The following is an 18,801-nucleotide window of genomic DNA, read 5'->3' as shown; positions in this document are numbered from 1 at the left end:
AGTGGAAAAACCTTGTCTGCTTAATGTGTTTACTGGAATAATGTACCCCTCTTCTGAACACGTGCAGATTGAATGTATTTGTAAGTCACTTAATACAGATGTCGAGAAAGGAAAAAATAGCCTCGATTATATTGAAGTAACTGGATGCCTGAAGCAGTTGAAGATACGAGAAGAATCAAATGTCTGTACGGAGATTGGAAATATTTTTTTTATATATACATACTCGGCATACCAGGACCAGTACTGTGCATGAAACCTGCTTGTTTGATCTTTTGTAGAGTCAAATTACTCTAACTGTGGCTGCATCTGACAGCAGAATGTTACGTGATTTCTCTTTCACTCTTTGTCCAGAAAATAAATTTCTTAACCCAACGAAATAAAACTGTAACATTTGTCCAGGGATGGTTAACAACAGGTGCGCGTTTGTTTCAGACTGGAGGTTGGGCTGTGACGGATAACTGGGACAAAGACCACTTCCAAGAGGTCTTGGAGACGGTGTCCGCCCGCTACCGCACCTCTCCCTTCTTCTCCGTGTACGTCAGCACCGACTCCAAGAACTCCAACAGCAATATTATCCAGGTGGGCTTCACAGCTTCAGGCCAGGATGCATGTGTTAATGATCGGGAGCCTTCTCTTCACACTGACATGATTACCGTCTTTTGGAAACGGGACTTACAACTATCTGCATCTGTCGATGATGAGTAGGCTGGTTGTTGATCTGGTTCTGTGGCATGTCAGGAAATACGGTATTGTCTTCACAACCCTGGTGCCCGGGAAAGGAATGCAGTCATGCGGAAGTGCCGCATCACCGACCTTTACTGAGATCAGATTCCAAAGGGCTCCAATAGGATACTGATACATCTTCCTGGCCTGCCTATCTCTTGTCTCGGAGCCCACTTAACATAGTTTAATCCATGCCACTTTTAAGCAAGAATCTGAGTCGATCTGATACTGACCCAAAAAAGAGAAAAGACTGCAGGTCAGGAAATATAAAGAAGTTGAGCCTGTAAAAGACACCTGTGCCTCTAACGTCATCAGCACTTGGACCTGACAGAAGGTGTAAAAAGGCCAACACAAACCCTTGAAAGAACACATGTCAATCAAGGAGACTTCAGGAAGTTCTCAAAAGGTGTTTCTTCAGCCAAGGATTGTATATTCATATGACAGATGAGATCGAGGATGTTGAGGACGTCTGAGTGTGACCCATCCCGGAGAGAGAAAGGGATCTCTCGTGAAATGCTGGGTCTAGGAGTTAAATCTCAAGCCTAAGAAATCCCTCAAGAAGTTAGCAAAATGCCACATCTGCAGTGAGTCTGAAAATGGCATAGATTAGTGTTTCTACATGAAGAAGGGCAGGCCAAGGTAATGGATAGTGTCCCCCTGCATTTGGCATCCTAGCTCAGCAAGGCTCGGTGACGTGATAGTCCCCCTTGGCAAAGGAACCAGTTCTTGAAAAGGAGCCGACTGCTTTGCTGTCATTCAGTAGGCCTCTTCCACTCTCATTTTTGAACTACTTTGTGTCTTAGATTAACACTGCCAGGATCTTGCTTTTTCATACTGCATATTGGCAAGTGTATGCTAATGTACAGCGAGTCCAAATTTGGAGAAGCGGATAAAAAAACCCTGAAAGATATACAATTAAAAAGTTATACATGAACCAGTGGAAAACTGTGCATCCTCTTCTTGGTTTTAAATAATTTATACATCTTTATGTGGAGGGTTATGAGAGTGTGCAACAAGCTACCCAGCCACACTGTTTAAGCCGATAACCCTGGCTTATTTTAAGAAAAGGCTGGATGAGATATAAATAACAAGATATTTTCTTTTGATAGGTAGACCAGTCGGGGCTGGGCTTACCCTCTAGAACCTACTATGTCAACAAAACGGCCAACCATAAGGTGAGCAATGGTATTCTCCTGAAGGCTTATGCCTCCTAATGTAGTACAGTTGCCTTACTTACACTGTGGGAATCACCCACTGCATCCCAAACCCTTCCACATGCTTCCAGTTGTAGTGCAGCTTAGTTTGTCATGTTTTCATCATGCAAAGTACACAGATTAGTAGTTTCTTTCATCAATTATAATATTATTGTTTACACTTATATAGCGCTTTTCTGGACACTCCACTCAAAGCGCTTTACAGGTAATGGGGACTCCCCTCCACCACCACCAGTGTGCAGCCCCACCTTGATGATGCGACGGCAGCCATAGTGTGCCGGTACTCTCACCACATATCAGCTATTAGTAGGGAGAAGCACAGAGTAATGAAGCCAGTTTACAGATGGGGATTATTAGGGGGCCATGATTGGTAAGGGCCAATGGGAAATTTGGCCAGGACACCGGGGTTACACCCCTACTCTTTTCAAAAAAAGCCCTTGGATTTTTAATGACCACATCGACCTCGGTTTTATGTCTCATCCTAAGGATGGCACCCTTTTTTTATAGTTTAGTGTCCCCTTCACTATACTGGGGCATTAGGACCCACATGGACCGCAGGGTGAGCTCCCCTTTCTGGCCTCACTGACACCTCTTCCAGCAGCAACCTTAGTTTTTCCCAGCAGGTCTCCCATCCAGGTACTGACCAGGCTCACACCTGCTGAGCTTCAGTGGGCTGCCAGTTGTGAGTTGCAGGGTGACGTGGCTGATTCATTTCTGAATGATTTTTAGGAAGGAGAAATTGATGTCTAAATGCCCTCTCCCTTTTGATTTCTCTGTTGTACTAATGACAAGTACAATCCATCTATCCATCCGTTTTCTAATTGCCCCATTCAGTACAGAGTCCCAGTGAGGCCGGACCCTATCCCTCCGAGCAATGGGTGCACGGCTAGATACACCCTTGGTGGGATGCCGATCTATCATAGGGCACACACAGACACAAACACACACTCGCACTGAGGCTGATTTGCCCCGAAGATAATTAACCTACCTGCTCTGTCTGGCTGTGTAGTTTTAATCCTGAAAAGATGGCAAGAAGGAAATATCCACCACCAGGTATAGAATTAGAAAAAAAAAGAATTATTTTTTACGGTTTTCTTTTACAACCTGAAATGGCTTCAGATCCAATTAGAGAATTCCTGAAATACTATAAAAAAGTAAATGCCTTCTTGATTGCATCAAACTTAATTAGTACTTTGATCTACAGTATGTGGGGTAGATTGAGTCACTAATCCAGTGTGCCTTTTTCCCTTTGTTGCAATGGGGTAAATGAAGACAAACTCTGTGGTTTTAACTCAGAACCTCTTGCAAGGTCTGGCGTTGATGTTCATGTTAATATTTCCCAGTGTTTCCTCTGTATTGTCATTGTCATTTCATTGTGATCCTCCAACTTGTTTGTCTGTCACCATCCATCTGATGTGGGGTACAGACTCTTGACAGTCTGGGTGGAATTGGAGTTTTACCCTATCCATTAGAACCAGAGTTTGTCACTGCATTTATGTTCAGAAGGTTGCTAAATGCTCAGACTTTCTTGTAGCAAGTTTTCTCTGCATAGAGGTTGAGTGCCAGGTGGATTTTTGCTTTGAGAATTTCTTTTAAAAATCTGATTTTGAGCAGCTTTCTAATAAAGCCTTACAATCTTAGAGATACTCCTTAGAGATACTCCAGGCAGGTTAATCTCAAGTGATCTGCACAGGGCTTGGTTTTCTGTTGTCATTTAACGTGCTCTCTGGATCCCCAGGTGTTAACAGCCTATCTGAACTATTTGGTGGAGCTGGGAGTGCTCCTGGGAGGCTCTGAAGACTCAACTAGGGTGCAGATGCAGGAAGTGTTGGATTTCGAAACCACCCTTGCCCAAATCACCGTCCCACAGGAGGAGCGCAGAGACGAGGAGCTTATTTATCACAAGATGTCGGTCAAAGAGCTTCAGGTCAGTCAAATACTGTAGGCTTCCTGGGCAGTAGGCTTAGGCGATCAGGTCTTCTTGGGTCAAAGTTAAAATTGCTTGATAGTGGATAAAGCAGTTGTAAAAGAATACATCTGGTAAAAAAAATGTGCTAGCTGTCTAAGATGTTTTGTGTAACCATGACTTTAATCACTCAAGCATAAATCCTGTAAAAGAACTGAGCTGGTATCAAATGTTTTCATATTACTGTTCTATTCCCTTTATTTATATAGTATGCCATGATACCTTTCCAGTAAGCTTTTGTTAGTTAGACAGCTTTCTACACACAGATTCCTTTAAGATATTTATCTTTTGTCGTATTTTTATAGAGATGATGTTTAATGGATTTAGGAATGGAACTAATAGACAGTCTATTGTTTGGTTGTTTTAGGATGGTATTATCAGATTTTATGAAACATGCAGTTTGAATTACATGGTCTTTGTCTTCTACATGTGTGCTGAATTGTAACCCTCTCTCTTCTTGCAAACTGTTGAAGTTTTGTGGAAGTTTTCTTTTGAAGTGAACTTGACCTTGCATGGACAAAGTGTCAAAAATGTGTTTCTATAACAAATGAGTGTTTTTTGTGTTCCTTCTCTTCATTCCTTGCTGTTGTAAAGATGTGCTATACACCCTTAGCTGTTGTGTGTTAAATTATACAGTACTGTATATGCATACTTGTAAAGTTTTCAGTTCAATTTGTCCTCTTGTCTTCATCAAGTCCTCTTGGCTTTTGCGCTATAGAAACCAAATCCCTGTGAGTCTGGAGTCCGTGCTGTAGTCTGGCCTGTACTGCATGCCTTTGTTAATAGTGTGAGACACTCATTTGTTAAGGTGTATAAATCATCTGAAAGTTCAGCAGGTGGAAAAAACACTGCGGCATACAGTGAAAACTTAAATCTCTTACAGTAGCTCGTGCACTGTTAATCATATTTAGAGATTTTTTGGAAAAGTTTATAGTACTTCTGTAAGCTGTACCTCCTTTAATGGGATAACTAGAACAGCTCAGTGTATTTGGACATGTAACAGATGGAGGCAAGCTATTAAATAACTCTTCAGATGAACTGCTTATTATTCTACATTTTTTCCCCTTTACAAGGAGAAGAAAGGGTTTTATAGTCCCCCATATTTCTTTTCAGTCTTTTTATTTGCTTCCAGTTTTCCTCTAGGGGAATCATACAGTTTTTTTTTTTGTTCAGGCTTGATTTACCTTATGCGTGCCTGGTTCTTTAGAGCAGGAAATGGAACGTTACAAAATAGCGAAAACTTCCTGCTGAATTGCAGCTGGTGTGGCAAGTGTCCCTGGCAGAAACACAGTGATGCATCCCAAATGAACACAGTCATAAAATCTCTAATGCTTATTTAATGGTGTTCATAACGAAAGTGCGGGAGGGATGAAAACAGCCAAATTCAATCAGCCTCAGCTGTCAGTAATTTGTAAACCATTCTGACGTCATTGCTTCACTTTCTCTAAAGCATTATAAATACTGTACGTAATCCCCTTTCCTCCCTCGCATACATCATTTTGCATCCCTCCTCCACCCCATCTCCCCTCTGCAGCTGCCCCTTGGTCACCCCTCACTCTGCGGGGGGGGGTCCCACTCCCCTTCTCGTCCACTGGCCTGGAGGTTTGTCAAGTGGGTCAAGCCAGTATTTATTGTGACTAAAACACTCAATACACCTTTCAGTGTGCTGAATTCTTGGGTGGTGTTATTCCTAGTGAAACAAGACTAGGCTTTTTAGATGGAATTGTAAATTAACCGGGCAGTTTAGCCTCTAAATGGTGGATGTTTTGATTTCTGTTGTGGTTTTTGGCCCAGTGACACTTTATTTAGTTCTGGCAACTTAGCATATTAAGCATTACTTCAGAGCTGTGCAGATTTCATCCCTTCCCAGCCAGCCCATTGCACAGTTGTCTTGACCAGGACCTTAATTGTTATATTCTTCCTGCTAATTATCAATTAAATTACAGTTGGTAGGAACCAGATGCTGTAATGGAAGACTGGAAGATGAGTATGCTGGCATTATTTCAATAAATGTTGGGAGAAATTTTATAAAATAATGCAGCCTGTTGGTAGTGAGACCGTTGGTTATAAAGCATCAAATACAGTAATAGAAACAATTGCTAACTTACTATGAAACCAACTGGACTTGTGGGCTAATGATTTCAAGCAGCATAAAGGCACCACATCTTTGTTATAAAAAACACATTTTATGCTCATCTTTCTCTGGCTTTAAAATAACCCATTCATCTTTACTCGGGAAGAAGTTAAGTGCTAACGTTACTAATGTTCATCATCAGCTCTGAAGGGATAATTGGATCTTCCCAGAGCAAATCTATAATCCAAGACAAAATACACATTTCTCTCCATTAATGGGTGATGTTAATAGGTACAGAAATTGGTGTTTACCCTGTCCCAGCTGGGCATGTTTTTCAACAGCTCAAGTGCCCACCTGTCTCTGGTTATTTTTACTGTCCATTGCCCAGTGTTGTGTTGGCGTGGTTGCTATGAGACCCTGCTGTAGATGAAGTAAAGGCATGGTAATGGGCTTGTTAAATGAGGTGTGTTGAAAGGCACCCGTTTTTTCTGCCCACCTGCTTTTGGCAGCCCGAAAGCATCTCTTGTATTGACTTCGCTTTAGAAGCTGAATTCCCACGCTGAAGGAACTGAAGAGGAAGCGGAGAGGGTTGTGACCATTAAAAATGAATTTGTCACAAGAGAGCATTAGGTTCTTGTTACAGTTTGCCATACACTCTGTAGGTCAGGAACTGCAATTAAACTAGCTTTCCCAATGTGGGCCACAAGCATAGCCACCACTTGTTGGGGTAATAGGTTCTATACGGAGTAGCCAACATTCTGTGCAGGCTGTTGTGCACTGGAATTCAACACCCTGTTTTGTGTTAGAAACTAATCCTGCGCTTCACGTTCTTGGATTTTTTTTCGCTGTGTGAAACAGCAGATGTAGGAGTGTGTGAACAATGACCAGGACAACATTCTGTTGCGACTGCAGGAATATTCATTTTCAACAGCTGCTTTGAAACAATGCCTATATTTCAAAATCTACTGCTGAGTGAGTGTTCAGGTGTAGAGTTTTTGGCAGCCTATGGTGGCTCTCTGGGTGAAATGACGGAGGACACCCCATGATTCTCAGCCATTCTTGATCCATTTAAGGGGGAGATGGCAACTCAGTGATTAGAGGGCTGTGTGTGTTGCAGACGCTGGCCCCGGCAGTGGACTGGATGCCTTTTCTCTCTGCGGTCTTCGCACCTGTGGAGTTAAATGACTCTGAGCCGGTGGTGGTTTATGCCAAGGAGTACTTGCAGAAGGTCTCCAGCCTCATCAACAGCACCAACAAGAGGTAAGGTAGAGAGGCCCTGTGTACTAGTCTGGCAATTTTAGTGACAAGGAGCCATTAAGCAAAAAATGGTATTGAAATAATGGAATAAATGTTTTAAAAAAATGTAAACTAATGTCATAAATCAAGTAATTTCTCAAAACATAATAGTCATTTGTCAGGATAAACGGGGCTTGTGAGTGTCTAATCTGAGTTGAACCTAATCGGTCACCCACTAATGTGTCAACTCTGAAGCTAATCCTTCTACTTTGTCTGCCAGTGAGGCTTTACTTTTTAACCCACCACACTAGTCCCATCCCCAGGCCATCCTCATCATGGGTGAAGACTTTCACCTTACTAGTCTTGAGACTTTACCGGCCTGTCCCTTGCATAAGAGCAGGCCAGCCCTCCTGTTTATTAGGAACCTGATGACAATCAGCGGGATTTGATTCCTCTAATAACCTTTTGATAAGGCTTTCACATTTGTACAAATCTGGAGCGACCCTAAGCCTCCCTCAAGTTTAGCGTAAACCAGGAATGACACTCTACAGTCTACTAGCCCATAATGATTTGCGATTTTTGATTTACTGCTGTGAAAGGCACCCCTTAAACCATTTTGTTGTGTCTTTTTTTTTTAACTGTAGAATTTAGTAGGGAAGCACTGGCATGTGGGTGGTCTGATCATGGCCCACAGGTGGATAATATTGTTGATGACGTGCTTTGATATGACCCTGTCATCCTTAGCCTGCTCAATAACTACATGATGATGACCGTGGTACGCAAGATGGCCTCTAACCTGGACCAGAGGTTTCAGGATGCTGAGAATCGCTTCCTGGAAGCTATGTATGGGACCAAAAAGGTGAGAGAGGGAAGACAGGCTTAATGTGGGCAGTATGGTTGGTGTACTGTACCTGTCAGCCAGGACTCTCTATTCAGGCTAATGGTGATTGATGGGGCTTGACGGGCACCTACAATGTTCCAGTGATGCTGGGGAGAGATTCATCACTCCTCCACCGCACTTTACTGGAGCAGAGGCGCGTGTCTGTCAGATAGGTGTGTCAGAGGAGAATTGCCCTCATTCTCTTGGTGTAGTTTCAGGAATTGTCGACATATATGAGAATTAAACATTTGGCAGTTCCGTAGCTCAGTTTACTTGCCACTTGTATATTGGGAAATCTTAATCGCACTTGTTCTCGGGGTGTACAGACAGGTGAAGATGTAACAAATAGAGGTGGTAGGCAAGCTCCTGTAATTTGTCACCTTCCTTTATGATCTTTTTAATATAAATCTGAACCACAATGTATTTGGAACGGTTAACCTTTGGAAGCAGTATTGTGTTGCTATTTTTCCCACTTACTGCTTGGGCTCTCATCTGTCATCCTGTTTGTTGCGCACTGTCCAGCTGATCACACGATCCTTCACCTCTTACCTCTTTCCCAGTACCTCTGGCTGATCTGTAAAGTATGTTAGGGTCCACCAATCAGGGACTGCTGGTGGTGGCTCTTGGCATGTGACCTACTTTCTCGGGGGGGAGTCTCTTTTTATTCCGAATAGCCCAGCCACTGAAAGGAAGCAGGAGGATGTCCTGTAGCTTTCAGGGGGTAAATAGAAGCAGTAGCATAGGCCTCTTAAAGAGACAAGCTGGTTTTCGGCTTAACTCATATTTTAAACTTTTGTATGGTGCTGTTAACTGTTAACATTTAACAGTTGCGAAATGCACAAGAGACTTTGCATTTTATTTTTGCAGTTGTATTCTTTGCGGGAATAACCTTGTTGAAATCAAGGACTCTGGCATTCCAGAGAAAGTACCATGGTGAGAGCTGTGCTCACATTCATGGTCACAAAATAAAAATGGATGGAAAAAACCTTCACAGGCTTGATATTTGTTTTTAATATGCAAAATGGAAAAAATCAGTTCTGTGCAAAAACTGCTAAAAGTATATTTCAAAGACAGGATCAGAAGGATAAAATCTGTATGAAACATGTACTGTCACTTTGGTCTTTGTTATAAAAACAAAATGCTGGAAAATATGCAATTAGGAAAGATCCAACAGGTAATGAGGACGTCTAGGATTGAAAGGACAGTAATATTCTGAGTTCACAATTACGTGTGGGTGCCTCTACCATGCTTTCCACACCAGCAGATGGGACAGATATTCAACAGACAGTTCAATTTTAAGTTGAAAGGGGATCTGAGTGTTGATTTAGGCTGTTACAGTGATGTTGAGCACACACCATGCCAGGTTTCTCTTCTTATTTTTCTCTAGTGCTAGGGAAATATTGCATCTTATTCTTTTTTAGAGTAGTGAGATCTAGCCCGTGAAACTTTCAGTACTTGCTTATTGTGGGCGCCCGTGTGGCTGTGTTTCAGAGCTGCACCCCGCGATGGAAGCTGTGCGTCAGCGACACTGACAGTGCCCTGGGCTTTGCGCTGGGAGCCATGTTTGTCAAGGCCACCTTTTCAGAGGACAGCAAAACCATCGTGAGTGTCCTGACATTCTTCCCCAGCGTGGTCAGTGCCACCTGCTGGCAAGACCGAAGCACGTGGGACTTTCCCCACACATTTCCCTGCCTTGGGGGTTATTCGTCATACAGATGCATGCAGGAAAACATACACGACTAAACTTGTGTATGGCAACCTGCTTTTTGTTCTTAAATCTCAAATGCAGGCCTTTTACAAAAACACAGTCTTATGTTACATGAAAGGCTCTGTTTTTTTATCCAGAACTACAGCAGATACAACTCCACTGTACCTACATCTGCCTGTGACTGTTTCATCCCTTGTCTTTTGCAGGCAGAAGACATGATTTCGGAAATTAAGGGAGCTTTCGAAGAGAGTTTACGATCTGTGGGCTGGATGGACGTAGAGACCAAAAAAGCTGCAAAAGAAAAGGTGTGGCAAGTCTGCTTTTTCTGTCCCGAGAGAATTGCTCCCAAGTATTTCAGTCCCTTATTGTCCAGTTTACTGCAAACAGTGGTTTATAGAGTTGAGGTATATCAAAATGTCAATGTGGTCCACTAAGGTCTGCACAGGTATGCAATGTATCTGAGAAATTGCCTTACAAGCTGCACATCATGAACATTCCTCATGGGGGATTTTAGAGTTCACCCTGAACAGAATTTGCATGACATAGTTATCTGCCCCTCTCCATTTGAGAGCTCAGGGATCTAGCACTGCTGAAATGAACCCTGGATCCCCAGCACAAATGGTAAACCCCACTGGGCATACAAACTTCACACTGATGGCATCTCAGGTCTGGAATTGAACCCAGGGCCTCAGTGCTGTGAGGTAGCCAGGCTAATCGCTGCCCCGTCGTGCTGAGATTTACCATTTCAGAACTTAATTGATCTGTTAAAACTGGAGGGATTTAAGTAAGAGTAAATGTAAATGAGCTTAGGTCTAAATTAATGTTAAGATATCAGGAATATATTTAAATCCTGGAAATATAAAAGCTGATTCTTTGGTGTTGTTTTCTTCATAGCTCTATAGTGCCACCTTCTGTTAACAAAGTGCAGTTGCTTTATGAAATGCTAAATTCCACCCTCTTACCTTTCCTTCCCATGTTGTCTTCTAGGCAGATGCAATTTACAACATGATAGGGTACCCCAAGTTCATCATGGATCCCAAGGAGCTGGACAAAGTGTTTAATGATGCAAGTATTCAATCTGTTGTTTGAAACTGAGATACAGAAAAAATAAGTAGTCTGTTGTCATGTTTTTTGAGTACTATTTTTGGGCATATGAAAGGTTCATTTTAAACATCAAGTAGGTGTTTTTCTTCAAATTAGAGTATATATCTACAAAAGTAAAAAGATAAAAATATTGACTATGATTACATAGAAACTTTTACTAATCAGCAACTATCAAGAAGCTTATTGTTGGAGCACATTATGCATGTGGAACACATTATGCAAAGCTTTTGCTTTTTAGTGATTATCAATTGAATTTTTGTACTTGTGACTGGGCACCTTTTCCTGTTTTGTTATATCTATAGTATAAGTGGAAGATATGAGGAGAAACTCTTATTTTAACCTGACCATTCTTAGTTATCCACACAACGGTGTGCAGTACCAGTACTCTGTACCCTGATAGAAATGCTTTTGGTACATTTAGCAGGCACACTGGTTCAGTGAAGTAAAGGTTAAATTGTCAAGCAGGGGTTTTGCTGATAAGTGATTTGATCTCAGTGGGCTGGCGATTGTTTTTGACAATATTTCTCTCTCCTGCAGTACGAGGTGGTATCCGATCTGTATTTCCAGAACATCATGCAGTACTACAACTTCTCTTCCCGAGTCACAGCGGATCAGCTGAGAAAAGCCCCCAACAGAGAGCAGTGAGTAGTCCGGATAAAGGGCAACCGAAAGAATGAAAGCCAAAAAAAACTCTGCGTTTCACAGTCACTGCAGGGGTGTTTTTCTACTCTTCCTGTTGTTTTTATTAAAACACTTTCTTTCCTGTGGTCTCCTATGGTTTAAACATACCTATTTGGTCTGCACTTTCCAGCCCTGGATCATGAGAAAGTACATGGTGTATTTTATCTTGGCACTCCCATAGTTCAGTGCAGGAAAGCACACTGAAGGTACGGTACAATAATAGGCACTCTGACCAGGAACATAGAGGAGTGACCTCAGCCAAGGTGCCATTAACATAATGGCAACACCTGTGACTTGGAGGTTACCTGTAGACTTGTGGTGACGTCAGGTGCTATTTGAGTGGGCTGGAAGAGCCTTTCCTCATTTTCCCCATGCAGTATGGGAGCCACTGTTTGAGACTAGATATAAACGGCTGCCATTTCCAAAGTGGGTGTGTGTAAAACGAGAACTGCAAACAAATTAACATAATAAGTGTGTGTAGAAATGCTGAGGTAAAACAACAGTAAAAGTGCAGAAATACTATGAAGGAATGGTCTTCACTTCCCTGCTTTGGAACTAACACTGCATTAATTATAACAGCACAGGCTTGCTGTATAGAGTCAGTTCAATAAGCAGGACTTAATAAGTGATATGTCTAATGAAAACCTTCAAGGTGGCTCTGCTCAGTGCAATTTCTGCAAAACAGACACTTAAACTCGGTTGTCCTTGGCCCTCCCCAGCTAACAGCTGAAGAGCGCACTCAGCAGGGACCTGGGACTAATCAGTTCTGCTAGACAGGGCAGGAAGACCTGTGGCGCTGAGCTCCAGTCTAAACAACGAGCTCATTCTCCTGTTTGACGGTGATAAAACCAATAAAATAAACACTGGAAGCTGTCTGTCAGCTTTACATTTCCAATTGCAACTTTCAGTGCGAGATTTCACAGGAAAAACAGGCTACTTTTCACATTTAAGTTTAGGTGTGTTTAGTGAAAACCATTGATGATAAAATGCAGACATGTCTTTGAAAATGCCAGCATTGCTGTTCCTCTTAATTATAAAAACATCAGTAGTTATTCTACCTCAGCTTGACTTGACATAATACCAGGTTGTCTGTCTCGTGACTTTCCTGTTTCTGATATGATCCAGAAGGGAATGTTTCTGCTGTGTGCTTGTACAGTCAGAGACTTTCCATCTACAACACTGATAAAAGTGTTGGGCTCCTCACTGACATGTTCAAGCAATGGTAGAGTGCTTGAGCAAGATAAGAGGTGTGTGTGTGTGTGTGTGACACTCGTTATCAAACTATTTATCATTCAGCACAGTTTAAAAAATGTCCTTTATATACACACACATAAATCACCGTATATACTATATATTGAGTAAGATGTGTCCTGTATAGAAAATGTCCCCACAAAGATAGTTCGACACAAAGTATATAAATGAACAATCTGGGGCTGTATCCACATACTTAAATAACATGTTTTTATAAATAATATGTTTTTTTATATAAAAGGGATGGTTTTATTCATACAAATATCAAAATATTTATTTCTAATCTATTTTAAGCGAGTGTCGAACTCGTGATAGAGTAGTGATTATAAATAGTGTCAATGAGAAGTGCCCACAGTTAGGAATACAAGCACTTGTGAGTAAAAGGTCTTTGACTTTGCAGGTGGAGTATGACTCCTCCGACTGTGAATGCCTACTATTCCCCAACCAAGAATGAGATGGTTTTCCCTGCAGGGATTCTCCAGGCCCCTTTCTACAGCAGGACTTGGCCAAAGTAAGATATTCCAGATCCCGTTCACCTCAGATCCCTTCTATTCTTGTTCCTTCCTTTGATGTTTCTAAACATCTGCTCAATGGCCTAAATATTGAGTTCTAAATCTGTTCCTCTGTTATCATGCAACTGGTTCTTGTGTAAGTGTTTCCCTAGAAAAACTTTGTAACAAGGTATAAACATCTTGCGGCAGCAGTAGCGTCATGGATGGTTTGTACTATTTTGATTCTTGCACATGGAATTGCTGTTTGTGCTGCTGAGTATGTTTGGCTAGAATTACTTTGGTTTTAATTTGTTAGGAAGGTGGCTATTTAGGGTAATTATTGCTAACCAAAAATGTAAGCAAAGAAAACAATTAGAAATAAAAACGGTTTGTAGTACTTTTCCAATTGTTTATTTACCCATGTTTAACTTTAAGCTATCTTTGCTTTTTCTTGTATACAGTATCTGTCGGCTTCCCTTTGCTGAAGCACATCTTTACATGTGAAAGTATAAGGAGTGATGTGATGAACCACACATAATTAAGAGAAAGATATTTGAAAAGTAGGATTAACAAATGATATCAAGTGTTTATTTCAATACAGGCTTGTGTTTTGAATTATTTTTATTTCTAGGGCTCTAAATTTTGGCGGTATCGGTGTTGTGATGGGACATGAGCTGACCCATGCTTTTGACGATCAAGGTACAACCCCTTTTCATTGCCATTGCTTTTTATTAAAACCATTTTGGTGTCAAAGCGAAACAAACTGCAACAGTAGTAGAACCTCTTTTTCAAATGTGTATGTTTACTAAGATTTTTTCTTTCTCTACAAGTTAAAGCATGTTAAGTGACTTGCTAAGCTGAAGTAGTGGTAGTGGTGATGGTTTGTGCTTGCAACAGGGAGGGAGTTTGATAAGGAAGGGAACTTGCGGTCTTGGTGGAAGTCGGCCTCAGTGGAAGCCTTCAAGAAGCAGACGCAGTGCATGGTGGAGCAGTATGGCAACTACAGCATCAACCAAGAGGCCCTGAATGGGAAACACACTCTGGGAGAAAACATCGCAGACAACGGGGGCCTGAAAGCTGCCTACAAGGTGAAGGATAAGAGCCAATATAAGCCTGGAATGAATACAAAACATATTTTGCCTAGACTAGAGTATCGGACTTCCCAAGCTGAGTCTTCACCTCTAATGACCTCCTTTCTGTTTGCTTTGTAGTAAATCAGAAAGAACATTAGAATAATTCGTGTTTTCTCTGGTTTGGAGTGAATTTAGCAACTACGCAGACATCTGCTAAAATATGTCTCGGTAGGGGCCGAAAAAATACCGTACATGATGGATAACGAGGGCATCCTGCCCTTTGTTTCACATGTTCTTTCAGCTGCGTGAAATGTCAAGATGTTAACCAGCAGGTGAACAGAGCAGTGTGTGAATAGTCTTTACTGAAACCATCATCTGTGACTGAAAACCTGACTACCATGTCTGTGATACTTACTTTTAAATGTAGTCTTTGATTTGAGAACATTTTTATAGTTGAATTGAGTGAGATGTCTTTTTTTTATATTTTTCGATGTGGACATACCAATCTCCTGATCCTGCCTGTCCTCTGCTGTGCTCCTGAAGGCCTATGAGAATTGGATCTGGAAGAATGGTGAGGAGGAGGTCCTGCCAACTCTTGGAATGACCAATCAGCAGCTGTTTTTCATTGGGTTTGCACAGGTTTGTCTCTTTTGCTGCTCTTTTATTTCGCAACAAAATGCAGTGAGGATGTTGTGGAACTGTGGTCATTTATAAGGCACTTCAATCTCAACTTCACTTTGATTTCATGGAGTTTTTGACGAAAGTTCAGGAGGGATGAAGGCAGCCGAACGAATTAAACTTGGCTGCCACAACTCGCGCTTATGATATAAGCACCCAGTCTCCATATACTGTATGTCTCCATATATACCACGCGTCACCCTCTCCTCATCTTCACTTGTTTTTCGCATCCCTCCTCCCTGTCCAATGGCCAGGAGGTTGGTCCTCAGCCAAGTGGGTTTAGCCAAGTCTTCACACCTCAATAAAAAATTCTACTTTCTCTCAGTCTTTGGCTGCTGTCATTTCTCAATAATTTCCCTTAAATGTTAGTTTAAGTGCATGGCACAATTAAGACTGTGAAGCTGGTTCTCTTTTCCTTTTTAAGGAAAAAGTTGTAGTTACATATTATTTACAGGGCTTTTTGTGACCAGGGTCTGACCTAATCTTACAGGTATTTTTTTGGTGTCATGGACTGGGAGATTTCTCTATCAATTTACTGCAAGATCTATATAGTTTTAATACTAAATCCGTTGCCAAAAAGATTCTATTAGGCTTATCTTCCACACCACCTGTCAAAATCCAGTTTTCCAAAATCAGAGCTGAGAGAAGGCTTTTTTCACTAAATAATTTCTTTAAAAAGCATCCTTTGTAGAGCCTGCTAAATAATTGACATGCTTAAAGCACTGGTCTGTTCAAACATCTATCTAAAATTATTGGTCATTTGATCTCTGACTGTACATACTGTACCAGTGGGCACAAATAACACTGGTGTCCAGGCAGGGATGGTTTAGTGGGGGGGACAGTGTTTGTAGGCTGTAAAATCATCGGCACTCCTATAGATATAGTGCCTTCTGGCATGTACCATCATTGTTCTCCAATTTGTCTGTGTGACGCCTCAGTGCACAATCTACTACACATTTGTTTGAGTATGTCATCTTATCAGCATCCTGTTATTTCTAGGAAAGCAAAGAGCCGACTCACAACAGTGAGATGTTGTGTGAGCTTGTTGCAGTTGTCTCTGCACGTAAGGAGTGAATCTTGTGTATCCTCTCTCCCCGACTGCAGGTGTGGTGCTCAGTGCGGACACCTGAGAGCTCTCGCGAAGGCGTGATCACAGACCCACACAGTCCCTCTCGCTTTCGAGTCATCGGTACCGTGTCCAACTCCAGGGAATTCTCCCAGCACTTCAACTGCAAGCACAACTCCCCCATGAACCCCCAACGTAAATGTGAGCTTTGGTGATTTCCAGTGCCGTGCCTATCCAGGACAAGAGTGACTGGGAACTCCGGGAATGGGGAACGTTGCAGAAGGAGGCCGTCAACATTTATAAACCACTGAGATGCTATCCTTTCCGACAATCCCACTGGACCTCCACTAACTTCGGAAGAGCATGCTGTTTCACTAACTTCAAAATGAAACTCTGTTAAAATATTTTTGGGGAAGAGGAAAAGATGCAAAACACTGGAAAATGGAAAATAAGAAAAAAAAAGAGGGAGAACTTCTACTTTTCATGATTCAGGTTTTGTGTAGAAATGATTATTTTTAAGCACGTTATTTATTTTTATGGTTGTTGTAAGTTCCTGTTATTGTAGCTCAATTTTTGGATACTTAAACATAATTGCTTTTCAGTTTGTTTATTCCATCATCAATGACTGCATATTTTGAAGAACAGTCTTACACACCTATATATAAATAACTTCATAATCAGCTGTTTCATGAGAAAACTGTGATGGAAGGTTAATGAGCAAGGAATGTTCAAAATAGCAAGTTGAGAGAAGACTATTTCTCCCATGATGTGTCTTGTTATTAGTAGTTTATTGAGCAATACTAAGATGCTTATACTGACTGGAAAAGAAATTTCCAGAGAAAAGAACTGATTTGCAGTTCAGTGAGGAAGGCTGCTATGATTTAAGCTACTGTAGTGCTGTATGTGTGTTGTCTGTCCGGATATTAAAATGTTACATATAACCTACCAGCGCTTAATGTGTTAATCATCAGACTGCAGCCTTTCAGGACTGACACACATTTACCAAGGAGAATATTATTAAGAAAGTAAACTTAGTCTATTTTGTATGTGCTGGAATGCTACAACAAACTTTTTTCTGTTGCATTGTTCTCAAAGCTTTTGTAACTGGGGTGACCCTTTTTAAAGACACAATAAGGGCCTCTAATTTCGATCTACAAGCAAATAAAAAGAATTATAATTACCTGAAGTGATAAAAATATTACAAACAGTGCTGCGTTTAAACTGTGTCATACCAAATGTACCAGGCAAAACTGCCGGAAGAGTGTTGATACTACACTCTACTGTTCTTGGGGTGTAGTTAAATGGAGTTTAATTAGTGAGCTTGAACAGTACTAGCTGAAATTGTACTATCTTATGGACTTTAAAAAGCTTATTCATTGATTTTACACATGAAAAGGCTGTTCAATCCAATATAACCACTTTGATTATACCACAGAATAAATGAAAAAAAGAACTGTATAGAATTAATACAATTATCTCTTAAATGTAATTTTTATATGGAATGCAAGAAACTAAATGCGCAACAGAAAAGGGTTAACTGTGTTGGTTCACTTGTGTTGTCAAAAATCCATTGGTCTGTCAGTACATAACAGTCAGACGTCCATTACATCAAGAACTTATGTACATAATTAACCACTATTTCTGGGTTTTATTGGTCAAGTACCACTGCCTCTATAGTAAAAACGGTTTCCATGGGCACACTTTCCATGGGCTTTTCAGGTTGTTGTGAACCAGGGCTGCACAGCCTAGTTGCTAGCTTCAAGCCTCCAGGCCAGTTGTACTTTGTCCTGGTCTTGGAGAGCTCAGTGGTTTTCTGCTGTTAATGCCTTGATTGAATCATTTGTTGAATTGATTGTTTTAAATGAATTCAACAGGCCTTATCCACTAACGGTTTTAAATTCCCTAGGAGACCAAGCTTGGGGATGAGTTGTGCTGCTTGCTCCTGTGTGTTGGGGTGTGAAATCCAGTGCCATCCGAGAAACTGATACCCATTTCTGTTCAGTGACCTGGGGCAGGACCTCCCCTGTCCACACACCTGCTTGCGCAAACGTACAGCGGTGAAAGGGGCTGATTTGTTCTTGTGCACAAAATTAATGTATGGTTTGTGAAAGAAAAGGGTGGACTGGGTTCTCAGACCATATTCTTAAATTATTTCTGTTTTATTTGTTGTTTCTGTACATTTGTGTAAATATATTCTGATCACTGAATGGGGTTTGCATTGTACAAGAAACAGGTCTTCATTGGTGAATATGTATGGTTGTCTAGTTGTTGGTTTTGTTCTTTGAAAGTTGTCATTAAGATTTCGTATAATGAATGAACCTCCATTGAACACTGTTATATATATATATAGAATTGTTGGTCTAGAATTATAACAAAAATGTTTTCTCCCAGTCTCTTCCGACAACTCCTCTTTAAATCACTGCATGACACTATAGTCTGGCTATTTTAACTGTAGCTCTTACAAACAGCAGTTTTTTATCCTAATGGGATGAACTGGGCTGTAACAATCTGTGCCCCACTGTGAGTTCATCATGAATGACAGGATGTAAAACCAAAACAATTCTCTATATATTGTTTACAGTTACAATTGTAAGAAAAGCCTGATGCCTTAAGCTTTCAACTTGAAAGTGTAATTAAAGACCTTTTTAAAGAAGTA

The 18,801-nt window shown here is 41.1% G+C and overlaps 1 protein-coding gene across 4 annotated transcripts in view; it reads left to right on the top strand.

The window, feature by feature from the left end:
• The window catches only part of ece1 (endothelin converting enzyme 1), a 46,220-nt gene extending 27,419 nt beyond the window's left edge, over positions 1 to 18,801 (top strand). For all 4 annotated transcript variants that reach the window (XM_015337254.2, XM_015337258.2, XM_015337257.2 and 1 more), the window contains 14 exons: positions 433 to 579; positions 1,833 to 1,898; positions 3,676 to 3,864; positions 7,095 to 7,237; positions 7,958 to 8,072; positions 9,585 to 9,695; positions 10,008 to 10,106; positions 10,789 to 10,866; positions 11,443 to 11,546; positions 13,238 to 13,348; positions 13,960 to 14,027; positions 14,226 to 14,416; positions 14,945 to 15,040; positions 16,184 to 18,801. In XM_015337254.2, coding sequence (XP_015192740.1) covers positions 433 to 579; positions 1,833 to 1,898; positions 3,676 to 3,864; positions 7,095 to 7,237; positions 7,958 to 8,072; positions 9,585 to 9,695; positions 10,008 to 10,106; positions 10,789 to 10,866; positions 11,443 to 11,546; positions 13,238 to 13,348; positions 13,960 to 14,027; positions 14,226 to 14,416; positions 14,945 to 15,040; positions 16,184 to 16,360 — 1,695 coding nt within the window. In that variant the 3' untranslated portion in view covers positions 16,361 to 18,801. The remainder of the gene's footprint in view (positions 1 to 432; positions 580 to 1,832; positions 1,899 to 3,675; positions 3,865 to 7,094; positions 7,238 to 7,957; positions 8,073 to 9,584; positions 9,696 to 10,007; positions 10,107 to 10,788; positions 10,867 to 11,442; positions 11,547 to 13,237; positions 13,349 to 13,959; positions 14,028 to 14,225; positions 14,417 to 14,944; positions 15,041 to 16,183) is intronic.

The sequence above is a fragment of the Lepisosteus oculatus genome, chromosome 25 (assembly GCF_040954835.1).
Source record: "Lepisosteus oculatus isolate fLepOcu1 chromosome 25, fLepOcu1.hap2, whole genome shotgun sequence".
NCBI lineage: Eukaryota > Metazoa > Chordata > Actinopteri > Semionotiformes > Lepisosteidae > Lepisosteus > Lepisosteus oculatus.
Note: the sequence above shows the minus strand (reverse complement) of the source record. Positions and strands in the feature narration are given on the sequence as shown.